The sequence below is a fragment of the Desmodus rotundus genome, chromosome 1 (genome assembly GCF_022682495.2).
Source record: "Desmodus rotundus isolate HL8 chromosome 1, HLdesRot8A.1, whole genome shotgun sequence".
NCBI lineage: Eukaryota > Metazoa > Chordata > Mammalia > Chiroptera > Phyllostomidae > Desmodus > Desmodus rotundus.
In genome coordinates this window covers 6159203-6180620 of record NC_071387.1, presented here as the reverse complement: position 1 = coordinate 6180620, position 21418 = coordinate 6159203, and the positions used below count along the sequence as shown (strand labels likewise).

Below are 21418 nucleotides of genomic sequence, written 5' to 3'. Positions count from 1 at the left end.
AGCTCCTAGTGGCAGGAGGGAGGGAGAGAGGAGGAAGGGAGAGCTCACTGGGAAGGGAAGAGGCTGGACCAGAGCGGAGCCCTGATGGGAAACCAGAGCAAGACTGGGGTCCTGCACACGCAGACGGCCTTTCACCACCCCCCGAGAGTTTTCCACTCCTGCATTACCTCTGCTGGGCCCACATCACTCCAGGGGGACTGGACTGGGCTTCCCATGTGACAGCTGGGAAAACTGAGGCCAGGAGAGGAGAGGCTCTTTGCACAAAATCCCACAGCAAATTGGTGGCAGGGAGAGGCCAGGCCGGGAACCGAGAGGACTCAGGCATGGATTCTGGGGACTCTGCAGGCCAGGCCAGTGCTCCCCCGGCACCCCCGGGCACCATCTTCAGATCCTGCCCAGAGGCCCTTGAGCCAACACCCACCTGGAATTCCTCCTCCCTGTTTGGAAGGGGTTCCAGCTGGTGGTTGTGTAGAAGATTGTAGAAAACCAGTCCTGCCCCGTGGAGCTGCCAAGCAGCTCCCAATTAGGCGAGCCTGAGGATGTGGGACATTCTGAACGCTGTACCCAGATGGGGGTCCAATGGTCCTGACAAGAAGAACAGCTTCCAGTGATGAGCACTCACCACATGCCAGGCGCTGGGCAGAAAGAACACTGGTCTCAGACCGCATCTGTGAATCCTTATACATAGAGGAACGTGAGGTTCACACCTGCGACTAGCTTGCCTGAGGTCCCCAGTAGGAAGTGATGTGTGTAACCATGGAGACCCACACAGCAGCAGGAGGTGCTTGATAATGGAGCAGAGACCAGGACCATGCACCTTCAGAACTCATGCATTTGACCACTAAACCATGTCACGACCTCGAAGGCAGCAGCCCCAGTGAGTTAAATTTACAATTTGTTGTGTAGGCACTAGGGAGCCATGGAAGGTGTTTGAACAAGAGAGTGAGACTACCCAGGGAGAAACCACTCTAAGTGAGTAGTTTCTCAGCAACAGCAGCAGCCTGGACACGGGGAGGCCTGGATCTAGTCCCAGCTCTGCCACTTGTGACATCAGACAAGGTCCTTACTCCTTGAGACCTTAGTTTCCCTATCTGTGGAAGGGAAGGGTGCTGGGTTAGAGGGTCTGCCTTAGAAGTTGTTTGAAACGCCCTCTCTAAAGCTGGAAGTGTCTGTGCATATTGTGAAGATCTGTGGGAAAACAAACTGATGAAAGTCAGTAAAAATTTTATATGTGCCCTTCACCTCCAGGAATCCCACACGTGGGCACCCAATGTGTACAGCATGGTTCTCCAGTGCCAGTGGGGACTGACTGACAGGGGGGACGGTGGTACAGCCAGGCAGGGGAGGAGGTGGTGATGGCCCTGGAGTGGGCATGAGGAAGACAGCCAGGGGGTCTGTGTGGCTGGGGGCGGGACGGGGGGGGGGCATGAGAGAAACCAGCAAAAAGACCAGTTGCACCAGTGTTTAATTGTATTTATTTATTTTTTTAATCCTCACCTGAGTACATGCTTAGAGAGAGGGAAAGGGAAGGAGAGAGGGAGAGAAACATCAAACAGTTGCCTGTCAAGCACCTCTGGGTTGGAAATCGAACCTGCGACCTTTCAGTTTATGGGATGGGGCTGCAACCCACTGAGCCACACGGGCCAGGGCTGCTGTACCCGCCTTCTCGCACCCTCAGCCATTCGAAACACGCAAGGCCGTGCACGTAAAATCTACTCCTCGATATTTTTTCTTTGCATTTCAACATCTCCGAAATTGTCTTGTAATCAAATTGAAGGCATCTCAAAGATGCAGTGAAGCAGAACGGAGAGGGCAGATGCAGGCACATGATCCCCCAGGTGGAGGTGGGGATCTTCCTTAAAGGTTTCCCCGTGCTATTCTTTTAAATACAACAAGCGTCTATTACTTTATTTATAAAACACTTTCAACACAGATGTACCTTCAGGACATTACGCTAAGTGAAATAAGCCAGTCACAAAGAGACAAGGGCTGTATGATTCCACTCACACGAGGCATCTGTAGTCAGATTCACAGAAAAAGAAAGCGGGATGGTGGACGCCAGGGGCTGAGGGGCGGGGGCTGCTGTTCAATGAGGACAGAGTTTCAGGTCTGCAAAATGACAGAAAGTTCTAGAGATCGGTTCCACAGCAAGGCGCAGCTACCTAACTGTACTGACACCTACAAAAGGTTCACTAGTAAATCCGATGTGGTTTTTTAGCACAGTAAAAAATAATAAATTTAAAAATTATACAAACTCCCTGGCAACTGATTGATGTTTCTCTATGTAAATCAATAAATATATCCTTGGGTGAGGATTAAAAAAAGAAATAAATAAAATTATAAAATAGAAATTGTAAAAACGGAATGAAAACCTAGTTTAAGTGCCTGTTTTAATTATTTCATTCGCATATGACCTATACATTTCCCACCAAGCCTGGAATATTGAAGTTTCAGGATTTTTTTTTTCTCAGCTCTAACCTAAAGAAAAAAAAAAAGGAGGGAGAGAAGAAGAGAGGCAGGGAGGGAGGGAGGAAGGAGGGAGGGAAGGAAGAGAGAAGGACGGGAAAAAATTGCATGGATGAAAAATCTGGAAGATTATACCCTAGACTGATAACAGGGACTAGGACGGGGCAATGCCCTCCCTTTTTATCATATATCATTTGTATGGTTTAAGTTATAACATAAAAATACATATATCTAAAAACAAAACCATATAAAATAAAACCAATTTTAAAAAACATTTAAAAAATATTCTGGTTAAAGAAAGAAAGAATTCCCAGGCTTGAAAATGAGCCAGCATCGGAGACTGAATCTGGGACAGCCTCGCTCTGAGGCTCCAGCCCTCGGTGGAGAGGGGCTGCTGCCCCAGCTGGGCCTGGCCGCGCTGCTGAGCATCCGCAGGACACAGCTGGGGGGCGCTGCTCCTGCTCCGGGAGGCACTTGCTGGGTTTGCAGCTGGTGGGAGATGCCTCCAACCCCAAGGGGGGGCGGGGGGCTCAAACAGCAGAGAGGGATACACAGGTGTGCAGGAAGGCCCTGAACCCTAAATGAGGTCTTGGCCACAGTGTGGAGCAGGTGAAGATTTCAGAGCAAAAAAGGACCATGATGACATGGTAACTTGGACAATGAGTGTACCAGTCTCTGTGAGTCCCTTCTGAGAGGGTGAGAGTCGGTGAGGTTGAGGACTAGACCCCAGGCCTCTCACCTTCAGCATCTTCCACCGAAGTCCTGCCTCCTGATGCTAGACCAAACGTTCCCAGGGTCCACCCCCTCCACCCCCGCACTCCACCTTCTCCTGAGTCACTGCTGGATCTTCCTTCATGCCCACCAGTGGACAGGCAGATTCCCAGAGGCCTTTGCACAGGGCTAGAGTGTACTGTATTCCAACTCCCACCTCTGTGCAGGGCCTTAGGCTCCCCACGTAATGACTTTGCAAGCAGTGCCTATCCCTCTGACAGGCCCATCACCACCATTACTGCATCTGGTGGGCCCGGGGCCGTGGGCCCAGTGGCAGCCCAGCCTCCTGCCTGTCCTGCTGCTGTCCAAGCAAGATGACCTCTCCAAGCAAGAGGGATTGAGCCTTGCCCCCCTTCATCTGGCCCCAAGAGGCCTCATCTCCCACTGAGGCCACCTCCATGCCTACCGAGAGAGGCTGAGGGTCCCAACACTGGGCTATTGTCCAGGCCACCTTCCCACCTGACATTCCCTCCCTCTTCGATTGCACCTAATACAGAGCACGGCATGCAGCTACTTACTAGGAGAATGTATACGTGAACTGAGAAACAAATGCAGTGCAGCCTTCCCTCCTCCCAGCTCCATGGCCCCCCCATTCCAGCTGGCCCATTGCCCGGGGAGAGCTCTTTCCTGGTCCCCAGCAGGCCGCCTGCCCTTGTCTCACACAGTCACCCTTTGTCAGGCCTCTGCTCCCAAGGGTATCTTATCTGCCCAAACAGGTTGTAATCTCCCAGAGTCTCGACCCCCTTCCTCCTGCCAACCTGGGGTTGTAAACAAGGCCTTTTACTCAACTCCAGCTCAACACGTCCCTCCCAGGGCTGCAGCCCTGCCTGACTCCTGTCTGCTGGGCCCTGCAAGGAATTTTGGCTCCCCACCCTCAGGCACCCCCAGGCCCTAGAGCCAACCTCTGACCCTGCCATTTGTCCTCTCCCCCTGAATCCTGCTCTTGCTTCCTCTCTCCTGTTCCTTCCCCCTCCCCAACTGCTTTCTATGACAGAGATGTTATTCTGCGCCCCCAAAGCTCTTGTCCCAGCCTCTGCAGGACTCTTCCTCAACTTCCAGGTCTCAGAATGTCACCTACTCAAAAGCCCCTCTCACAGCACCTGTATTATTGTCTTTGTAGCCCTTCCTTCCTCCCTGTGGTGGCCTGACTGGGACAGAACTTGTCACGGGGGCTCACCCCTCCCTAGAACCTGAGCTCCTTGACAGCAGTGTGTGGTCCTGAAACTAGGACTCTGAGAGGGGAAGTGACTTGCCCAAGGTCACAGAAGCAGGGGAAGGCAGGACTGGAAAAGCCAGATGGGCTTGGCTGGGGAACTCCACACCTCCCCAACCCCCAGAGTTGCCAGCTCTCCACCCAAGCTGCAAAATGCATGACTCACTGGCCAGCTGAAAAAGCTGGTCACCCTACTTGTGTGTGGGCTCCTAACCTGGAGGGTGTGGGCACTGTCCCACAGAGGCCCAAGGCCCTGGACCACAGTGGGCCCAGCTCGAACCATCGGAAGACACGGGAGCTAGAGCTGGAGCTTAAGTACATTTATTCCTGTACAAATCATTACAAAACCAAGTCTGGGGGACTCGCCAGACCCCACCCCCTACCCCAGTGTGCAATGGCTTGCTGCTGGCTTCCTCCTCCTCTACCTGGCCCCTCCCACTCCAGAGCCTCCTCCAAGAAGCCCTCTAGTCTTCCCTTCCAGGCTCCAGAGGAGCAGGGGGCAAACCCACCCCCTGAGGCCTAGCCATAAAGTGCCTGATACAGAGTGAGGAGAGACAGAGCCCAAGCAACACGGCTCCCAGCCCCCTGGAGCTTTCCCAGGCCCAGCTGGAGGGGGACTCTGGGATGATTCCAGCAGCTGCAGACAGAGGGGCTGCTTGAAACCTCGGTTTGGCTGGGGTCCCCCCTTTCTCAGCCCCAAAGGCTCCTCCAACAGGTAGAAAGTCTCATTGCTCAACAGCAGAAAAGGGGGCCTGGCTCTTTAAGAGCCAAGCTAATGGCAGCTGGGCCATTCCTATCAGAGTCCCCCAGACCTGAGGGAGTTTATGCAAAAATACCCTCATCTCCAGGAGGAGGTAGGGAAGGGAACCCCAGACCCCTAGAGAGCTGAGACCCCCCAGCAAGGGGCAGTCGCTGGAGGGGTCTAATATTATGGAGGGCAGACCCAAGGCAGCCAGTGGGGAAGGTGTGAGGGGGTCAAAGACTCCACCTTAGAACCTGACATGGGCAAAAGGGTGCCAGAGAGGGGGACAAGGGATTTGTCCAAGGCCACTCAGGGCAGAGCCAAGACCCAGACACTGCCCCCTGACTTTGGGAACCCCTCAAGCCCACAGATGCCCCAGCCTGGCCTCCAGAGTGCTCCCACCCCCTATGCAACCTCTCTTTCTGGCTCTGGGAAGTGAGGGGCAACACAGAGTTCCCAGGTCCTTGGAACAGGACCCCATCGTCCCAGACAACAGAGAATGATTTGGGAACCATCCTGGGGCTCTGAACCAAGGCCTCCTGGGAAAGCACATGTCCTTGGCCTCAAATTACTCAGAAATACCCTGATTGACTATGCTCGGACCCTGACTGGACAAGAAATCCCAACACCCCTGATTAACCACATAGAAGTCCAAATCCCTGATTGGCCAAGAGATATCCCCAGGCCCTGACTAGCTGGAGGATACACCCTCTTCAAGGCCCTGATTGGCCAGAAGATACCCTAGCCAGCCTTGACTGGCCACGAGATGGCTGGCCGAGAACCACTTCTCCTGTGTCCCTTGTGAGGGCCCCACAGGCAGGGCGGCCTAGGTCCACGAGGGATGGGAGAAGGTGATCCCGTACAGCTGGGCCCAGGACGAGAAGACCCTCTTCTCCGTGATGAAGCGGTGGTGGTTGCCCTTGCGGCTGTGTTCGTTCTGGATGTAGGTGACACACTCGTCCGGCCCCTTGGGCTCATAGTAGTGGTAGGGCATGCGCTGCAGGCGGGACCGCTGGCTGGGGCAGAGCAGACAGGGGCCGTGAGCACAGGGCGGGGGCCGGCAGGGCCCTTGCCTTTCCAGCCCCTGACGAGCTGCTGTAGGACCTTAACGGCAGAAATCCCTACCCCTCCCTGGGCCTCAGTTTTCCACCATTAACTTTTTTTTTTTTAAAGCAGTAGACATTTTCCTGTCCCCAATGGGGTGGCAGAGTACGGTAGAGGTGAGGACTGTGGGCTCTGGAGCCTGGCCCCACTCCTTACTGTTTGTGGGACCTTCGGCCACTCACAGAACAACTTCCTCAGTTTTCCTCATCTATGAAATGGGGATAATCACATACCCATCCCTTAGCATCACTGTGAGGAGTGAATGAGGTAATAAATAGTCATGCTCGAGACACGGGCCCCACCCAATACACCACAACTGTGCCTCTTGGGCTTTTCATATACTGATAATAATAGTTGTTACTAATACACAAACTCTGGACTCTGGCTGAGCTTGGGAGGACCTCCGCAGAGCAGTCTGAACACCATCCAACAGAGACCCTTCAAGGCCAGCCAGCCAAGGTTTCCAGGCCCCCAGCTCCATCCCAGGGCTAGTGACTGGGCATTGTCCTGGAGGAGCTCACCTGCAGTAGTCGGGGGGGACCATGCCGTAGACGTGCACGTGGTCACACAACTCCACCGCGATCACCATGGTGAACCAGCCTGTGCTCAGCCACGAATGGGACTTTTCCCTGGGGGCAGAGAGGGAGCAGGGTGAGGGGGCATGCAGGCAGAGGCGGGGCAGGCAGGGAGGAATACTCTAACCCCAGAGTTTCACAGATCAGCCCCCCACTTCAGTCACACCTGTCCAGCCCACTGGGGGAGCACAGGTTTGCCAGCAGAGGGCTTGTCTGGGCAGAGGTGAGGGCTGTGGAGAGGGCTCCTTTGAGGGCGGGAGTAGGAAAAGGGCATACCGGGAATAAATTCTCAAGGAGACTGGTGACACCTGAGCAGGCAGGGGGTGACCATGACCACAGAGCATGCTACAAGCAGCTGTGCCCAGGCTAGAGGCAAACTCCTAAGGGGAGGCCTATCAGAGACAGTCGTGCTGGGAGTGACGGGTTCAGAGCGAGGCGTGGGAAGAGCAGCTGAGAGCCTAGAGCTGTGCTGTCCACGATAGTCACCGCAGGTTGCACAGGTGGGCATGTGCACTTGGCAGGGGGTTGAGGTGTGGTGTCTGTGTGGAACATATACTGGAGTTCTTAGAGAGTGTGAAGAAAAGAATGTAGAATATGGTGCTGATGGGTTTTTATATTGATTACATGTTGAACTGAAAATAGTTGGGGGATATTTGATTGAAGGTGGTTCTTTGAAAAGTTTGATAGAAAAGAAACCTCTCGCAAGACTGACAGAAAAAGAAGAGAGAAAAGACACAAATTAGCAATATCAAGAATAAAAGAGAGCATCTCATCACAGACCGTGTAAACATTAAAAGACTAAGAAAACCACAAAAAACATGTAGATACATGAAAACCTAGATGAAATGGGCCGATTTCTTGAAAACTACAAAACTACCAAAACTCACCCAGGATGAAACGGATAACCTGACTATCCTGTAACTACTAAGGAAAGTGAACCCATGGTTTAAAATCTTCTGGAAAACTCTCTCTAAGCCCAGACAGTTTCACTGGAAAATCCTACCAAACATCTAAAGGAAAAAATAACACCAATTCTATATGATCTCTTCCATAAAGTAGAATAGGAAACACTTCCCAATTCATTTCGTGAGGCCAGCATCACCCTGATGGCAAAACCAGGCAAAGACAGCACCCGATAAACTACAGACCACTGTCTCTCATGAACAGATACAAAAACCTCAAAGTACTAGCAAATCATATCTATCAATATCTGAAAATCACAATACACCACAACCAACTGGGGTTTATTGCAGAAATACAAGGCTAACTCAACATCTGAAAATCAATCAAGATAGCCGTGGCTGGTGTGGCTCAGTGCATTGAGCGTGGGCTGCGAACTACAGGGTTGCCAGTTCAATTCCCAGTCAGGGCGCATGCCTGGGTTGCAGGCCAGGTCCCCTGTGGCGGCCATGTGAGAGACAACCCCACCCTGAGGTTTCTCTTTCTCCTTCCCTTCCCCTCTCTCTAAAAATAAATAAAACCTTTTAAAAAAATCAATCAAGATAATCCACCATATTAATAGTCTTTTAAAAACCACATATTAATTAATGTAGAAAAACACTGTATAAAAGTCAATATTCAGTACTGATAAAAACTCTTAGTAAACTAAGCAGCAAAGGGAATTTCCTACAAAAACCTACAGCTAACCTTATATTTAATGGTGAAAGACCGAGTGCTTTCCTCCTGAGACTGGGACCAAGGCAAGGACGTCCACTCCTGCCACTCCCAACACGGACCGAAAGTCCTAGCCAGTGCAATAAGGCAAGAAACGGAAATGAGGCGCAGAGATGAAAGGAAGGAGACTGTCCTTCTTTGCATGTCCTTACATGATCACCTGCACAGAAAAATCCCAAAGCGTCTATCCAAATCTCCTACAACCAAAAAGTCAATTTAGCAGGATTACAGGGTACAAGGTCACCACGCAAAAACCATATTTCTAAATACTAGCGATGAATAATTGGGAACCAAAAAATACCATTTACAATAGTTCCAAAATTTTAAATATTTAGGTATAAATCACACAAATATGTATAGGATCCATATGTTGGACATATTGAGTTAATAAAATATATTAAAAATAATTTCATCTGTTTCTCTTTATTTTTTTTAATGCGGCTGCTATAAAAACTTAAATTACGTAGGTGGCTAGCATTCTATTTCCATCGGACGGCACAGGCCTGGCTTTCCCAGAGCCGGCTGGAAATGACGTGTACTTAATGCTGGGATCCAACAGCACTCTTAAAGCCAGCAGTGCCAGGAGGCACGCTAGAGGGAGCTCTCCTAGAAAGATGCTGGAAATGACTGGGCAACCTTAGAGCAGAGCATGCTGGGAGCCTTCCTTCCCTCAGAGCAACGCATGCTGGGAGGAAGTCCTCCAGGGAAGATGAGGCCATGCAGTGCATGTTGGAAATGACTCATGTTAAAAGCTGGACATGAAGAGAACTCCCCCAAGGAGACCTGAGCAGAGGTTGGCATGTGACCACACAATCAAAGTAGTGCATGCTGGGAGCAACAGGCCCACTGCGCAGCACATGCTGAAGAGCAGAGGGCTGGCCAGAGGGGGCAGGCGGGAGGCTGGTACCTGTCCTTGCCTGTCTCACCCCGGAAGAGGTCGTCAAATTGGCGCATGCGGCCGGGAGAGACGGCGTAGGCCTCCATGTGGGGGAACACCAGGCCTGCCCTCTGGATGACGCGCACGAGGCTGCCCTGGGGCTTCTGCATCTTGTTCGGGGGGCCCCAGAAAATGAATACGGTTTCGGGGGTCCGGTTGACGAACTCCTGGGGCCTCCGCAGCACACGGAAGACACTGGAATGGGCCACCACGCGGAAAGTGGTCTTGTTGCCCACATCTGCCGAGTAGCCCGTGGTGGGCGCATCATTCATGCGGATTGTGCACTCGGCCCGTTCAATCTCGGAGCCCAGCTTGGTGCCCAGCAGGTGGCTGGAGCTGGTGATAACCACGCACTGGTGACACCGGGAAGGCAGCGTCTGGGGAGGGACAAGGAAAGTCAACACTGTCACAGTCACTTGTGCCAGGCTTTGTGCTGTGTACATTTTGGCCTCCAGGAGGCCAAAATAATTGTGTCCATTTTGTTTATTTATTTTTAAGATTTTATATATTTACTTTTAGAGAGAGGGGAAGGGAGGGAGAAAAAGAGGGAGAGAAACACCAATGTGTGGTTGCATCTAGTATGCCCCCAACTGGAGACCCAGCCCACTCGTTCAACAAATATTTATAGTAAGCAGGCTAAGGGTAGAATGCTCAGGACAGAGCACCGAGCAAAGGAGACTCCACTCCTGTATTCAGAACTCATGGTCAGGGAGGCAGTGAACAAGTGAAAGACACAGTAATGTCGGGCGGTGAGTACACTGTGCTGGGAAGAAAAATCCAAGCCCTGGCTGCTGTGGCTCAGTGGACTGAGCGCAGGCTGTGAACCAAAGGGTCACTGGTTTGATTCCCAGTCAGGGCACACGTCTGGGTTGCGGGCCAGGTTCCCATTGGGGGCATGTGAGAGGCAACCACACATTGATGTTTCTCTCCTTCTCTTTCTCCCTCCCTTCCCCTGTCTCTAAAAATAAATAAATATATATATTTTTTAAAGAAGAAAATCCAATAGGGGCAGGAGCACGGGCTATTTTTGTGTGGTCCAGTACCCCGGGGTCCTCCCAAACAGCAGAGACAGAAATCGGTGACAACCAGATATCTTTCCAGAGATTTCTCTGACTGAGATGGTAGGATTTTAGTGCTAAGGGTGGGACTTTGGAAAGAACTGAGGCCCACACTGGGGCAGAGCAATCGTCCAAGGTCACACAGCAAAAAGGGAGCTGAAGGCACTGGGAGCCAGGGCCTTGACTCCTGGGGCCACCCCTTCCTTTAGGAGGGATGGAGAGAGTGGAGAGAAAAGGCGGAGGGAGCAGTGGTGGAGGGCAATGGAGAGGATCAGCCACCAGGCAGCTCCCCAAAGTGGCTGCCCTACCTTGTTACCAAGAATGGGGACATAGCCATCGGTGATGCTCCACTTCTTGAGGTTGGTGGGCCGGCGACTGAGGCCTCGCAGGGAGCCATGATGGAAGAGTTCGTTGGCGCTGTTGGAGCTGTAGAGGATGAGGATGGTGACGAGAGCAAAGAGGATCACGAACACTGCTGACCGCTGCTCCTGGAGAGGGCAGGGCTGGTGAGGGCCCAGTGACCACATGGGCTTGGCGCCCCACCTCATTACCACCTACAACCCCCCGCTAACTCCCGCTCCTGATCCCAAACCAGTTCAGACACTACCTCCTCCGGGAAGGCCTCCTCCATCCCTCTGAGCACTGATTACACCACCATGAGGTCTGAGGCGCTGCCATGTGGCTGACAGGGCAGGAAAGTGATAACCCAAATTGCCCACTGGGATGTGTGTGCACAGGGTGTGCAAGGCTACCCGAGACCTTGGGGCCCTGGCTCCTGGTGCTGAGCCCACTGTACTGGTTATCCACGTATTGTTTCTCAGCTCCAAGTTCACCCCCTTTTTAAAAAAAGATTTTATTTATTTTTAGAGAGGGGAAGGAAGGGAGAAAGTGAGGGAGAAAAACATTGATATGCGGGAGATACATCGGTTGCCTCTTGCACACCCCCAACCAGGGACTTGGCCCGCAACCCAGGCACGTGCCCTGACAGGGAATTGAACCAGCGACCTTTTAGTTTGAAGGCTGGCTCTCAATCCACTGAGCCACACCAGTCAGGGTCCAAGTTCACCCTTTTTGCCAGCTGTGCAAAAATGGATCTGGACCCTTTACTTGTTTTTCCTTGCCAGCTAACTGCATATTAAGCTTCGTCACTAGGGAGCGTGGGAGAGACCCTGCAGAAGGCAAGGCCTTCGCTTCCTGACTCCGGTGGGCTTTTGCATCTGGCTCTGGGCACTCGCTCCCACAGTGCACGTGGCTTCTTCAGCACAGGCTCAACTCCAGTGCCCAGTGGCCAGCAGCCAGCCGCACTCAGCAGATTCCTCCAGCACCCACCCCCAGGCAGTTCTGGAGCACAGTGCCTCAGGCTCCTGCTGTGGTCACAACCTCTCCTGAGTTGAGCTCAACCAGGACACTCAACCACCTGCAACAACCAGATGCCCTCAGCTTCCCTCCCTGGAGCAGTTTTGTACGGAGGTTGGGTGCCTCCTGAAACGGAGCTGCCTCCTGAAACGGCCTTCCCTGTGGCCTGGAGGGTGGATTCACGGCTGCTTTCACCAGTACAACACCACACTGAGTTCTCTGCCCTCCAGTGGACCAAAGCTGTGTCCTCTCCAGCAAGGCCTGGATCTCGGTCCTGGGGCTGGTGGCTGCTCCTTATACCTGCTATTCCCTCATTCCTTAGAGTTCCAATCCCTCGATACGCCAATGCCCGACTATAGTTAATAACTCTTTACATTAAACTTTCTCTGTTCAAATTATTGTATTCTCTCTGCCAACGGGACCCAGACTGATACACCCACATCACCCAACTCCCAACTCTCAGGCTGTGCCAAGGCTGTGCTACCGTGGATTCTAGGAAGGGGGAGGTGCAGGACCAGGTATACAGCAGGTGGTCAGGAAAGCATGAGTGAGTGGATGATGGGGAATCCTGACATCCTCAAAGTGATGCTCACAGCATTCAGCATTCTGTGATCTTGGACCGACTTCTGCCCCCTCCTCCAGACTCCCACTCACCTCTACCTCCCCACCCCACCCTCCCTGCACAGCAGTTCGCCTTCTGGGACCCAGGCCCAGAGAGGCAGGAGCTTGCCCACAGCCACACAGATCAGTGGTACGGCAAGGCTCCAGCCAGGGCCTCCCAGGCACCGGCCGCTTCTCGCCAAGGGAGACTTGTGGCTTGGGTCAGAGGCCGGTCTGTAGAAGCTCATCTCACTGAAGGAAGTAAAAGGCTGAGATGGGGACCAGAAATGAAGGAGGACTTACTTTGTTGCTACTCATCTCTCTCTGGCGTCTGCTGAGGGGCAGGGGCCAGCGTCCTGCAGGTGGCCCAGCGGGCAGGGATGTGGGCTCACGCCTGCAAGTCACAGAAAGAGTTATGGCCTGTGTGCCCTCCCATAGGTCCAGCTTGTCAAAGGCTCCATCCTCCCCAACCCTGCCAGCTCTCCTCCCACCCATGACTTCAAGGTTCAGTGCTGTATATTTTGCAGATGGAGACACTGAGGCCCAGAAAGGGTAGAAAACCGAGGTCACAGGGCCAGGTAGTGGGAGAACCCTTATTCTCTCCCTGCCCCTTGCTCTCTTCCCCTCGGCGCTCTCAGCAGGGGCTGCCCCACACCCTGGCTCTTCTAGGCAGCTGGTTCCCATGCTGGGGGGCCTGCCCCCCACCCAGAAGGAACCCCATTCCCACCGTTACTCAAAACCTTGCTTTAGGTCCCTGTGGCCTTGGAATAAAGCAACATTCTTTGTAGGTCCCTAAACTTCTCTACACTTGCATCCTTCCAGGTCTTGCATAAAATATCTGAAAAACCCTGCCTTCCTGCACCCTGCTCACGCCCACTCACCCCCAAGCCTGTGCTGGGCCAGGAACTTCCCCAAAGTGTCACTTCCCCACAAGGCTGAGAGCTCTTACAGGTCCTCACCACATTCTCTACTGCGTCTCCAGAGCCCTGGAGATGGGTACAGGAGGATGGCTGGATGATTTCAGTAATTTATGAGGATGATCTTAGGGGTTAAGGGCACACAGTCTCATCTCTCAAATGGCTATAATCACAGCCCCACCCCCCAAGGGTGTGAGGAACCCTCAGGGGACAATGCAGCCTGATGGGGCCTTGGACAGCCCTTCCTTCCTGCCCCAGCCCCAGTCACCTCCCTAAGGAGGGGACAAGCCCAGATCTGCTCCTCGCTCCCCAACCGGCACCCATCCTCCCAGGACCCAGCTCCTGTCCAGATCTCAGTTTCCCCACCTGTCAAATGGAAACAAGCACTATGTCCAGCCGCCTCCAGCAGATTCAAGCCCAGAGGGCACTAAGGTTGGGAGAGTGCAAAGGGAGAAGCTGGGGCTCGGGGCTCCCCAGCTCTGTCCTTCCTTCCAGTGGCCTCCCAGCTCTGGCCACCATCTCCGCCCCCTGACCTAGCTGCTGTTTACTCCTACACTGCCACCGGGAATAGCCCGAGAACCTCAGGCCAAAGAAGGCTTCCCCACAAGCCGCTCCTGACTGGTTAGGTCCTGACTCCGCCCACTACCCAGGCCGGGGGCCCCCTCTCCTTCCGAGCCCCGCCCCCTGCCTCCCAACCAGGTTTCAGTTTTCACCCTGGCGGGCTCTCACAGCCAGTTGGGGAGGACGCGGGACGCTCACCGGGTACAGATCTGAAAACTGAGGCTCATCACAAGGAAAGAGTGGCCTGTCTTTGGATGCACAGCCCATCAGAGCAAATGACAAGAGTCCAGAATTCCAGGGTCGCCCCCACCAGTCCTGACGCCTCTGGCATTCTAGGCCCTTGCCGGTCCAGCTGGGCCAGCAGCCTCTCTGAGCTGAGCCTCCTCCGTCGTCACTACTCTTTCCTCCAGATGCCCCTCGCTCCAGACACTCTAGAACACTCTAGAACACTCCAGTTCCCAGGCCCACCCCCGACTTTCCCACCTTTGACTGAGCGGTGCCCTCAGCCAGGATCAGGGTCCCCCCGGTTGGTCCCCCTTGTCAGTCCCGTCACAGTCCTGCTCTTGAGAAGGCCATGGTCAGTGCAGCATCTCAGGTTCAAGTGCGAATCCTGGTTCCACCACTTACTGGCTGAGGGGCCTTGGGCAAGCCGTGGACCTCTCTCAGCCTCAGTTTCCTCATCTGTGAAGTGGGAGTAATGAGTAGGTAACTTCAGGGAAGGTTGGGAGGATTCGAGCCCCTCTGGCAAGGAAGGCACAGGGTTTGCAGGTGCTAGGTCAGTGCCCGCAGCTGTTAGTCTAGCCCGTTATTCATTGTTCAAGGCCTGCCTCGCGGAGTTTGCTCGCCAAACATTCCCTCCTCCTCTGACCCCTAGCTCAGCAACTTCACTCTTATCAGGAATGTGTGTGGGAGCCAACTAAGCATCACCCACTCACTCAATCTTCCCGGCAACACTGCATGGTAGGGGCTCTTCCTCCCCATTTCACAGATGAGGAGACCGAGGCTCAGAGAGGCAAAGCGCCTTGCAGGGCTGTCCAGAGCCTGCTGGGAGCCTTGTTTGTAGGGAGCAGCCCAGGGCTGAGGTTAATGGGATCTCCCTCAAGGATACCCCAAGGCTGGAGTGGGCCCCCGAGTGTGTGCCCACCCCCTGGCCTGGCACGCAAGGCAGGCCTGTTGGGGAGTGACTTGCTCAGGCTGGGCAGACCGCAGCCCAGAGCACTGGGCCGGGGCTGTGGAGTCATGCCCAAAGTGGTTGGGCTGAGTCCGCGAGGTAAGGGGAGGGCGGCACACCTTGCCCTCTGTTTGGGGGCTTTGCCTCTCCCAGCACCGGGAGTCCTCCTTACAGGGTCGGGACGCCCCCAGGAGCGGCGTGGGAGGAAGCCTCCAGGGAGAAGGGGGAGGGGGGGTACCTAATTCCCAAATGGGGGTCGCCGAGACCGTGGGTCCGCTTGGGGTGGGGGCGACTCACCCTCTGCATCCCCATTGCGCTGACCCCACCAACTCCCGCACTCCGGAGGTCCGGAGTCCTAGCCCCAGCTGGGAAGAAAAGGGAGGCAGGAGAGCGGCCGGGTCCCCGAGCTCCAATGGTGTAGACAGAGGCAGGAGGCCCCCTCGAACCCCGCGACAGCCCTTGGGCACGAAGACCGGGATCTCCGGTCGCGGTAGCCTAGAGAGTGGGTCTAGGGCAGCCCCTGGGGCACCACATCATCACTCCCCAACCCCAGAGGCTCCCAACCTCCCCCCGGGGCTCAGGCAGCGCCCCAACCCCCGCTGCCCGCCCCCGCGCGGCGCCTGCTCACCTCCCCCGGGGAGCGCCCGGCCCCCCGCGGCCCCTGAGCCCCCTCACATGGTGCCGGGAGCTGAGAGCCGGGTACGCGCTCCTCCGGCCGCCCAGGCCCCGCCGCAGCCCTGGCCCGCCGGGTCCTAGCGCCGCAGTTCCCAGCTCCCGCCCGGGCCTGGAGGCGGGCGGAGCCTCGGGGCGGGGGCCGGCGCTGGCCGGCTCCGCCCCCCGGCAGTGGCGGGAAGGGGTTGGGGGTAGGGGCAAGTAACCTTGGGCTAGGGCCACTTGAGGGGCTCCCTTACTCCCCCAGGCCCTGTAGTGGCATTAAAAATAACAGCCTTCCAGAGCCCTTCGGTGTGGATCACGCCCACTTCTATCTCACTTTATTGTCGCCACAACCAGAATGGGGAAACTGAGTCCCAGAGCACCCCGCGCTTGCAATCACGTGTGTTTTTCCCTGGGCTCCCCCACCCAGGGCCTCTAGATCCCTGCACCCAGGGTTAGTCAGTCACCCCGAGTAAACTCAGGGTCCACCCCGGATTCAAGTCCAGCTCTGCCTTATCTAGCTGTGTGGCCTTGTCACATTACTTACCTTTCCCCCACCCACCTCTGGAATTAAAAATGTTATTGACTCTATGACTTCCAGGGTATTCGTCATATCATTTTATGGGGTGGTGAAAACTAACCAGGAGCCGTGATAGGAGCCTGGTGAAATAAACAAAGGTCCCACCCTGCTGAACTGCCTGATGCGGGTTAATGTGTACGGAAGAATCCGCCAGGATATTTACAGGATGTGGCAGTGAAAAAAGCAGGTTGAAGAATGGCATCTCTGTAATCCCTTTGTAAACCAAAGATATGAAAATGTGCATTCTTTCATGAGTATGGACCCTGGAGAAATGTTTGAACATGTACACAACAAAATTCACAGCAGCCTCGCTTGAAAAAATACTCAACTGGAAACAGCCCATTTATCAACAGGAGAATTGAATTTTTTTACATGATGGTATGTTTACAGCATGGAATATTAAATAGCAGGGGAAAATGAGCTAGAATTACAAGGATGAATCTTAGAGACATACAGAGTGAAAAAGGCAAGTCTCAGAAGATAAATGAACAACATAATATATTGTTTATGCATATTGCAGGCAGTAGGCCACCTCTCATAGCCAGGGACAAAAGATAGCTTTTGTCTATCAGAGTGATTAAAGTTTTAAAAGCAAAAGTCAAGAACACACCAGCCTCCATCCGTTGGGGAGGCAGGGAGGTAACACAGGGGTGTGAATTTCTAGTAGGGTCTGGTCATTTGTGCGTACCACCGTATTTAAAAAGATAGGGAAAAAAAGGAAAGGTAAATGAAAATAAGAAAATACCTTTTGCCTATCATGGTGATTAAAGCGTTAATAGTGGTTATTTCTGGAGTGATGAGACTATGGACTACTTTTTTCTCTTTTGGCTTAACTGTATTTTCCAAAAATTTTAAGATGACGGTTACACAATGTTTTTACATTTAAAAATTTATTTTTTGCCCTGGCTGGCGTGGTTCAGTGGATTGAGTGCCAGCCTGCAAACCAAAACATCGCCAGTTGGATTCCCAGTCAGGGCACATGCCTGGGTTGTCGGCCAGGTCCCCAGTAGGGGGTGCACGAGAGGCAACCACACACTGATGTTTCTCTCTTTCTCCTTCCCTTCCCCTTTCTAAAAATAAATAGATAAAATCTTTTTTAAAATAATTTTTTAATTTTTTAAAAAGATTTTATTTATATATTTTTAAAATATTTTATTTATTTATTTTTAGAGAGAGGGGAAGGGAGGGAGAAAGAGGGAGAGAAGCATCAATGTGCAAGAGATACATTAATCAGTTGCCTCCAACACACCCCCAACTGGGGACCTGACCCCACAACCCAGGCATGTGCCCTGACTAGGAATCGAACCAATGACCTTTTGGTTCACAGGCTGGCATTCAGTCTACTGAGCCACACCAGCCAGGCCTACAAACTTATTTTTAACTTATCAAAAAGAAACTGCATATATAACATGATTCCTTTTAAAAAATATGTAACTATCGATGCGTATACATTTGTAAATGCACGCAGAGGGCGGCTAGCAGAATCTACGGAGACAACTCGCAGTAGTAGCCCCTGGGGAGTGGACGCCAGGTGGAACGGGTGGGTGCTACCTTGAGTTTTTGCTTCATAAACTTCCAGGTTGTTTGCAGTGGACTAATTTAATAAGTTAACACCACTTTGTTTTTAATTAAAACTAAAGGGGGTGGAACAAGGTCCAGCTTCCAGGCTGTAGAGAAAAGGCCCACCAGGTAGTGGGGGGCCAAGGGTGGATTCAAGGTTTCCTGCCCCTCTGGTATCCACTTCCATCTGCTTCCTGTGCCCCAGCCCCATGCCCACCCCTGGCCCTCCTTGGCCACCTGCCAGCATGTTCAACCACAGAGCAGGGGCCACCAAGCAGGAAGCCTAATGAACCAGACTGCTGGGGCTCAGAAAAAGGGAGCCCTTTGCCAGAGGTCACCCAGCAGGTTGGAAGCTGCACTAGGGTGGGCCTGTCCCCACCCTAGTCCCCAGCTCTTCTTCCTGACCCAGGCCAATGCCCTCTGGAAATAAGGGTGCAGCAGCCCAGCTCCTGGACCAAATCTGGACCTGGAGCTCCCCACTCAGGCCTGCTTACTCCAGGAGGTTCTGCCTGGGGGCTGGCTTACTTTTCCTGGGCCCTGAGGAATAGAGTGAGAAATTAAATGGAGTCACTCTAGTCAAGCCAGTAAATCACTAAATTCGAGCAGGCTGAGGTATGAGGAAATGATTCTATTCTTGTTTTACTGGGAATTTAAACTTTGAAACGTTCCAGGCCTGCATCGATGCCTGTGTATTCGTCAGACCTCCAGATAACCCTCTGATTATGCCCTGAAGGGCTAGGGAAAGGAAGTCTGTGTGTCCAGATCACGTGGCATCCTGTATCCTGAGCATCAGTCATGGAGGATTACCATATGGCACCAATCCAGAGGCTAAGAATGCAGAAGTGATTCTTCTCAAGAATGTACTTTTTACTACAAGAACCCTCAGGTTTTCTTTCTTCTTTGGAACATTCTGGGTATTGCCTATCTTTCCAGTTTGCAAGCCCTAAGACTCTTGAATAAATGTTTATCATTTATTTCTAGCCAAAGCCTCCAAACTTTTTGAGTTCATGCGACAGCCCCAAGAACAATAACAACCACTTCAATAACAGTGAGGATACCAATAGGTCCGCCCCAGCTGGTGTGGCTCAGTTGGTTGGAGCCTCATCCTGTAAACAGAAAGGCCTACATACCTAGGTTGCGGGTTTGGTCCCCAGCCAGGGCGCCTATGGGAGGCAACTGATCAATGTTTCTCTTTCACACCAATGTTTCTCTCCCTCTCTTTCTCCCTCCCTTCCCCTCTCTTCAGAATCAATTTTTTAAAAAAACATTTTATTTTTTTTATTGCTGTTCAATTACAGTTGTCTGCATTTTCTCCCTTCCCCCAAAAAAACATTTTTTAAAGAAAATGAAAAAAAAAATAGCTCGAAAAACAACAGCTCCCACGTGTCACGTGGTTTCTCCTGTGATAAGCACTTTACCAACACAATGAATCCTTAAAATAACCTGAGATGTTACCCCCACTCTCTAGAGGAAGGAGTGAGGCTCGAGTGTACACAGGTACCTGAGCTAAATAAACAGAAACCATTCCGCTCTGGAGCCCCAGGTCTGCCCACACGCATGCCGGAGCCTTCATGGATGGGGGTCTGTGGCCATTCCTGGTGCTCCCCTCACACCTGAGCTGTCCCCCTGTGGTCTGGGGGGAGATGGCCTCTGCTTCAGCCCTTTGTGCCCCAGGGTGGGGATCCTGGGTGTGACCTTCTTCTGGCCCCTTAGCAATCTTTGCAATGTTAGACTCCTGGAAATACTCCTCAGAGATCTCATCTGCCACCCCCGCTCCCAATTTACAGAGACTGAAACCAGGGCCTATAGAGGGGAGAGGACTTGCCCAAAACTTCCCAGGGGTCCCAGGCAGAGCCAGGGTGGGAGCCAGGCCCGCGGACTCCAGCCTCTCTCCCTCTGGGCAAGAAGGAGCCCCGGAGATGGGCATCTGAAGAGAGGTGGGTGAAAGCTGCAGGCAGGTGATGGCCGGCACACAGTGGCCACTCACAAGCACTTGTTCCCAAGACCTGGGCAGTGGACCTGGAACCAGGAAGTTCTTGGTTCTTCAGGGGCACAGGTGGGAGTGGTCAAACTGACCTAGGTGACCTGGACAGGGGTGCCTGCTAATACCGACGAGAACCAACGTTCCTTTCCTCACCCCATTAGAGGTTGGGCGTGAGCTCCTGGCCTGGCCCCCAAGTTCCTTCTGAGGAGAGAGGCCCCTTAAGACACCCGTAGGCTGTGAGGCTCACCTGGTTTCCCCTTGGGCCTCAGGAGGAGGTAGGAGCTGGGCTGCTGAGGGGAAAAGGAGCCAGGATGTAGACAGAGGCCCAAAGACGGGCTGCACACCAAGGCGCCCTCCACAAAGAGGAGGCTCCCGCCCCAACTCACCCTTTCCCCCGGAAGTGGCAGGAACGGCAGTGGCAGAGAAGGGGGTGCTTGGCCTTCAGCATCCCCGAACCAGTCACCAGGTCAGCCAGGAGCCATCTGGAGGAAGTCTTCCTGGAGGAGGAAGTAACTGGTAGATGGCTCCTGCCAGGTCATAAAGCCCCACATGGGCCAACCCAGCAGTACACACCCCACCCGGGGGCAGGGCCAGATGCACCTCTGTCCCTGGGCCCCAGGGTGAAGCCAGTACATTCCGGGGGATGGAGGGGGAGAGGAGGCAACCACCTGGCAAGGGTTGAGTTTGAGTCCCATCAGAATAAGTGGACGCTGGGCCGTGGAGCCCAAGGATGAGGCTATGAGGGGACAGCTGATGGGACTACGAAGTCTTTGTTTGTTTGTTTATTAAGCTTTTGTTTATGTATTTTTAGAGAGGGGAAATGAGGGAGAAAGGAGAGACACATCAATGTGTGGTTGCCTCTCGCACGCCCCCTACTGGGGACCTGGCCCACCAGGCTTGTGCCCTGACTCGGAATTGAACTGCAGACCCTTTGGTTCACAGGCCTGTGCTCAATCCACTGAGCCACACCAGCCAGCGGCAGGGGAGTGTGCCTAGGAAGTCTTCATGCCCATTTGTCACCACCAACCATGATGGCTGGGTGAGCAAAAGTGACCCCATCCCTAGGGACAAGCACTTTACAGGTGCCATCTCTAAATCTGTGTAATCCCATGAGGTAGGAATGGCTTTTTTACAGATGAGGAAACTGAGGCCCAGAACGAGGCACTAATTTGCCAGGGTCCCATGGCAGGAAGTAGAGCCCGAACGAGGCCAGGTTTGACTCCAGAGGCCTCCCTCTGCACCCAGTTCTTCCACTAGCTCTCTGCCTGCCTGTTCTCATCCCACCCTTCCATCCGCCCCACACCTGCTCAGAGACACCACTGCGGCCAGGCCAGCTGCTGTGGTTCAGCTGCCAGCCTGCTCCCTCCCACCACGGTGCTCCCTCCCCGCCCCTCCCCTCAGGGCTCTCCTCCTTCCTCCCATGCTTGTAGAACCTTCTGGGCCTGCCTGACACTGGGTAGGGGAGGCAGGGTACAAAAGCCGGTGCTGTGGGCCA

General features: G+C 53.4%; 1 protein-coding gene across 9 annotated transcripts; it reads right to left on the bottom strand.

The window, feature by feature from the left end:
- Positions 1–4755: 4755 nt before the first annotated feature.
- ST6GALNAC6 (ST6 N-acetylgalactosaminide alpha-2,6-sialyltransferase 6) lies at positions 4756–21282 on the bottom strand. Of its 9 annotated transcripts, none has more exons than XM_045196764.3 (7): positions 20310–21281; positions 14458–14655; positions 12800–12890; positions 10849–11028; positions 9453–9859; positions 6818–6925; positions 4756–6204 (listed from the first exon to the last, which is right to left on the bottom strand). In XM_045196764.3, the coding sequence occupies exons 3-7, from the start codon at positions 12812–12814 to the stop codon at positions 5934–5936; spliced, it is 981 nt and encodes a 326-aa protein (XP_045052699.2). In that variant the 5' UTR covers positions 12815–12890; positions 14458–14655; positions 20310–21281; the 3' UTR covers positions 4756–5933. The 9 variants fall into 9 exon arrangements, with proteins under 9 accessions (XP_045052699.2, XP_053776291.1, XP_053776295.1 ...); XM_053920316.1 differs by lacking the exon at positions 20310–21281 and adding an exon at positions 15774–15925; XM_053920320.2 differs by lacking the exon at positions 20310–21281 and adding an exon at positions 15821–15840.
- Between the last annotated feature and the right edge of the window lie 136 nt (positions 21283–21418).

What these genes read in the sequence shown, in the direction of transcription:
- ST6GALNAC6 (XM_045196765.3), bottom strand. Translation starts at nt 20,371, where the DNA reads ATGCTGAAGGCCAAGCACCCCCTTCTCTGCCACTGCCGTTCCTGCCAC. An exon ending in TGCCACTTCCGGGGGAAAGG is followed by an intron (nt 12,891 to 20,309) that starts GTGAGTTGGGGC and finishes TGTGACTTGCAG; the next exon opens with GCGTGAGCCCACATCCCTGC. An exon ending in TCCCCATTCTTGGTAACAAG is followed by an intron (nt 9,860 to 10,848) that starts GTAGGGCAGCCA and finishes GTCCCTCCCCAG; the next exon opens with ACGCTGCCTTCCCGGTGTCA.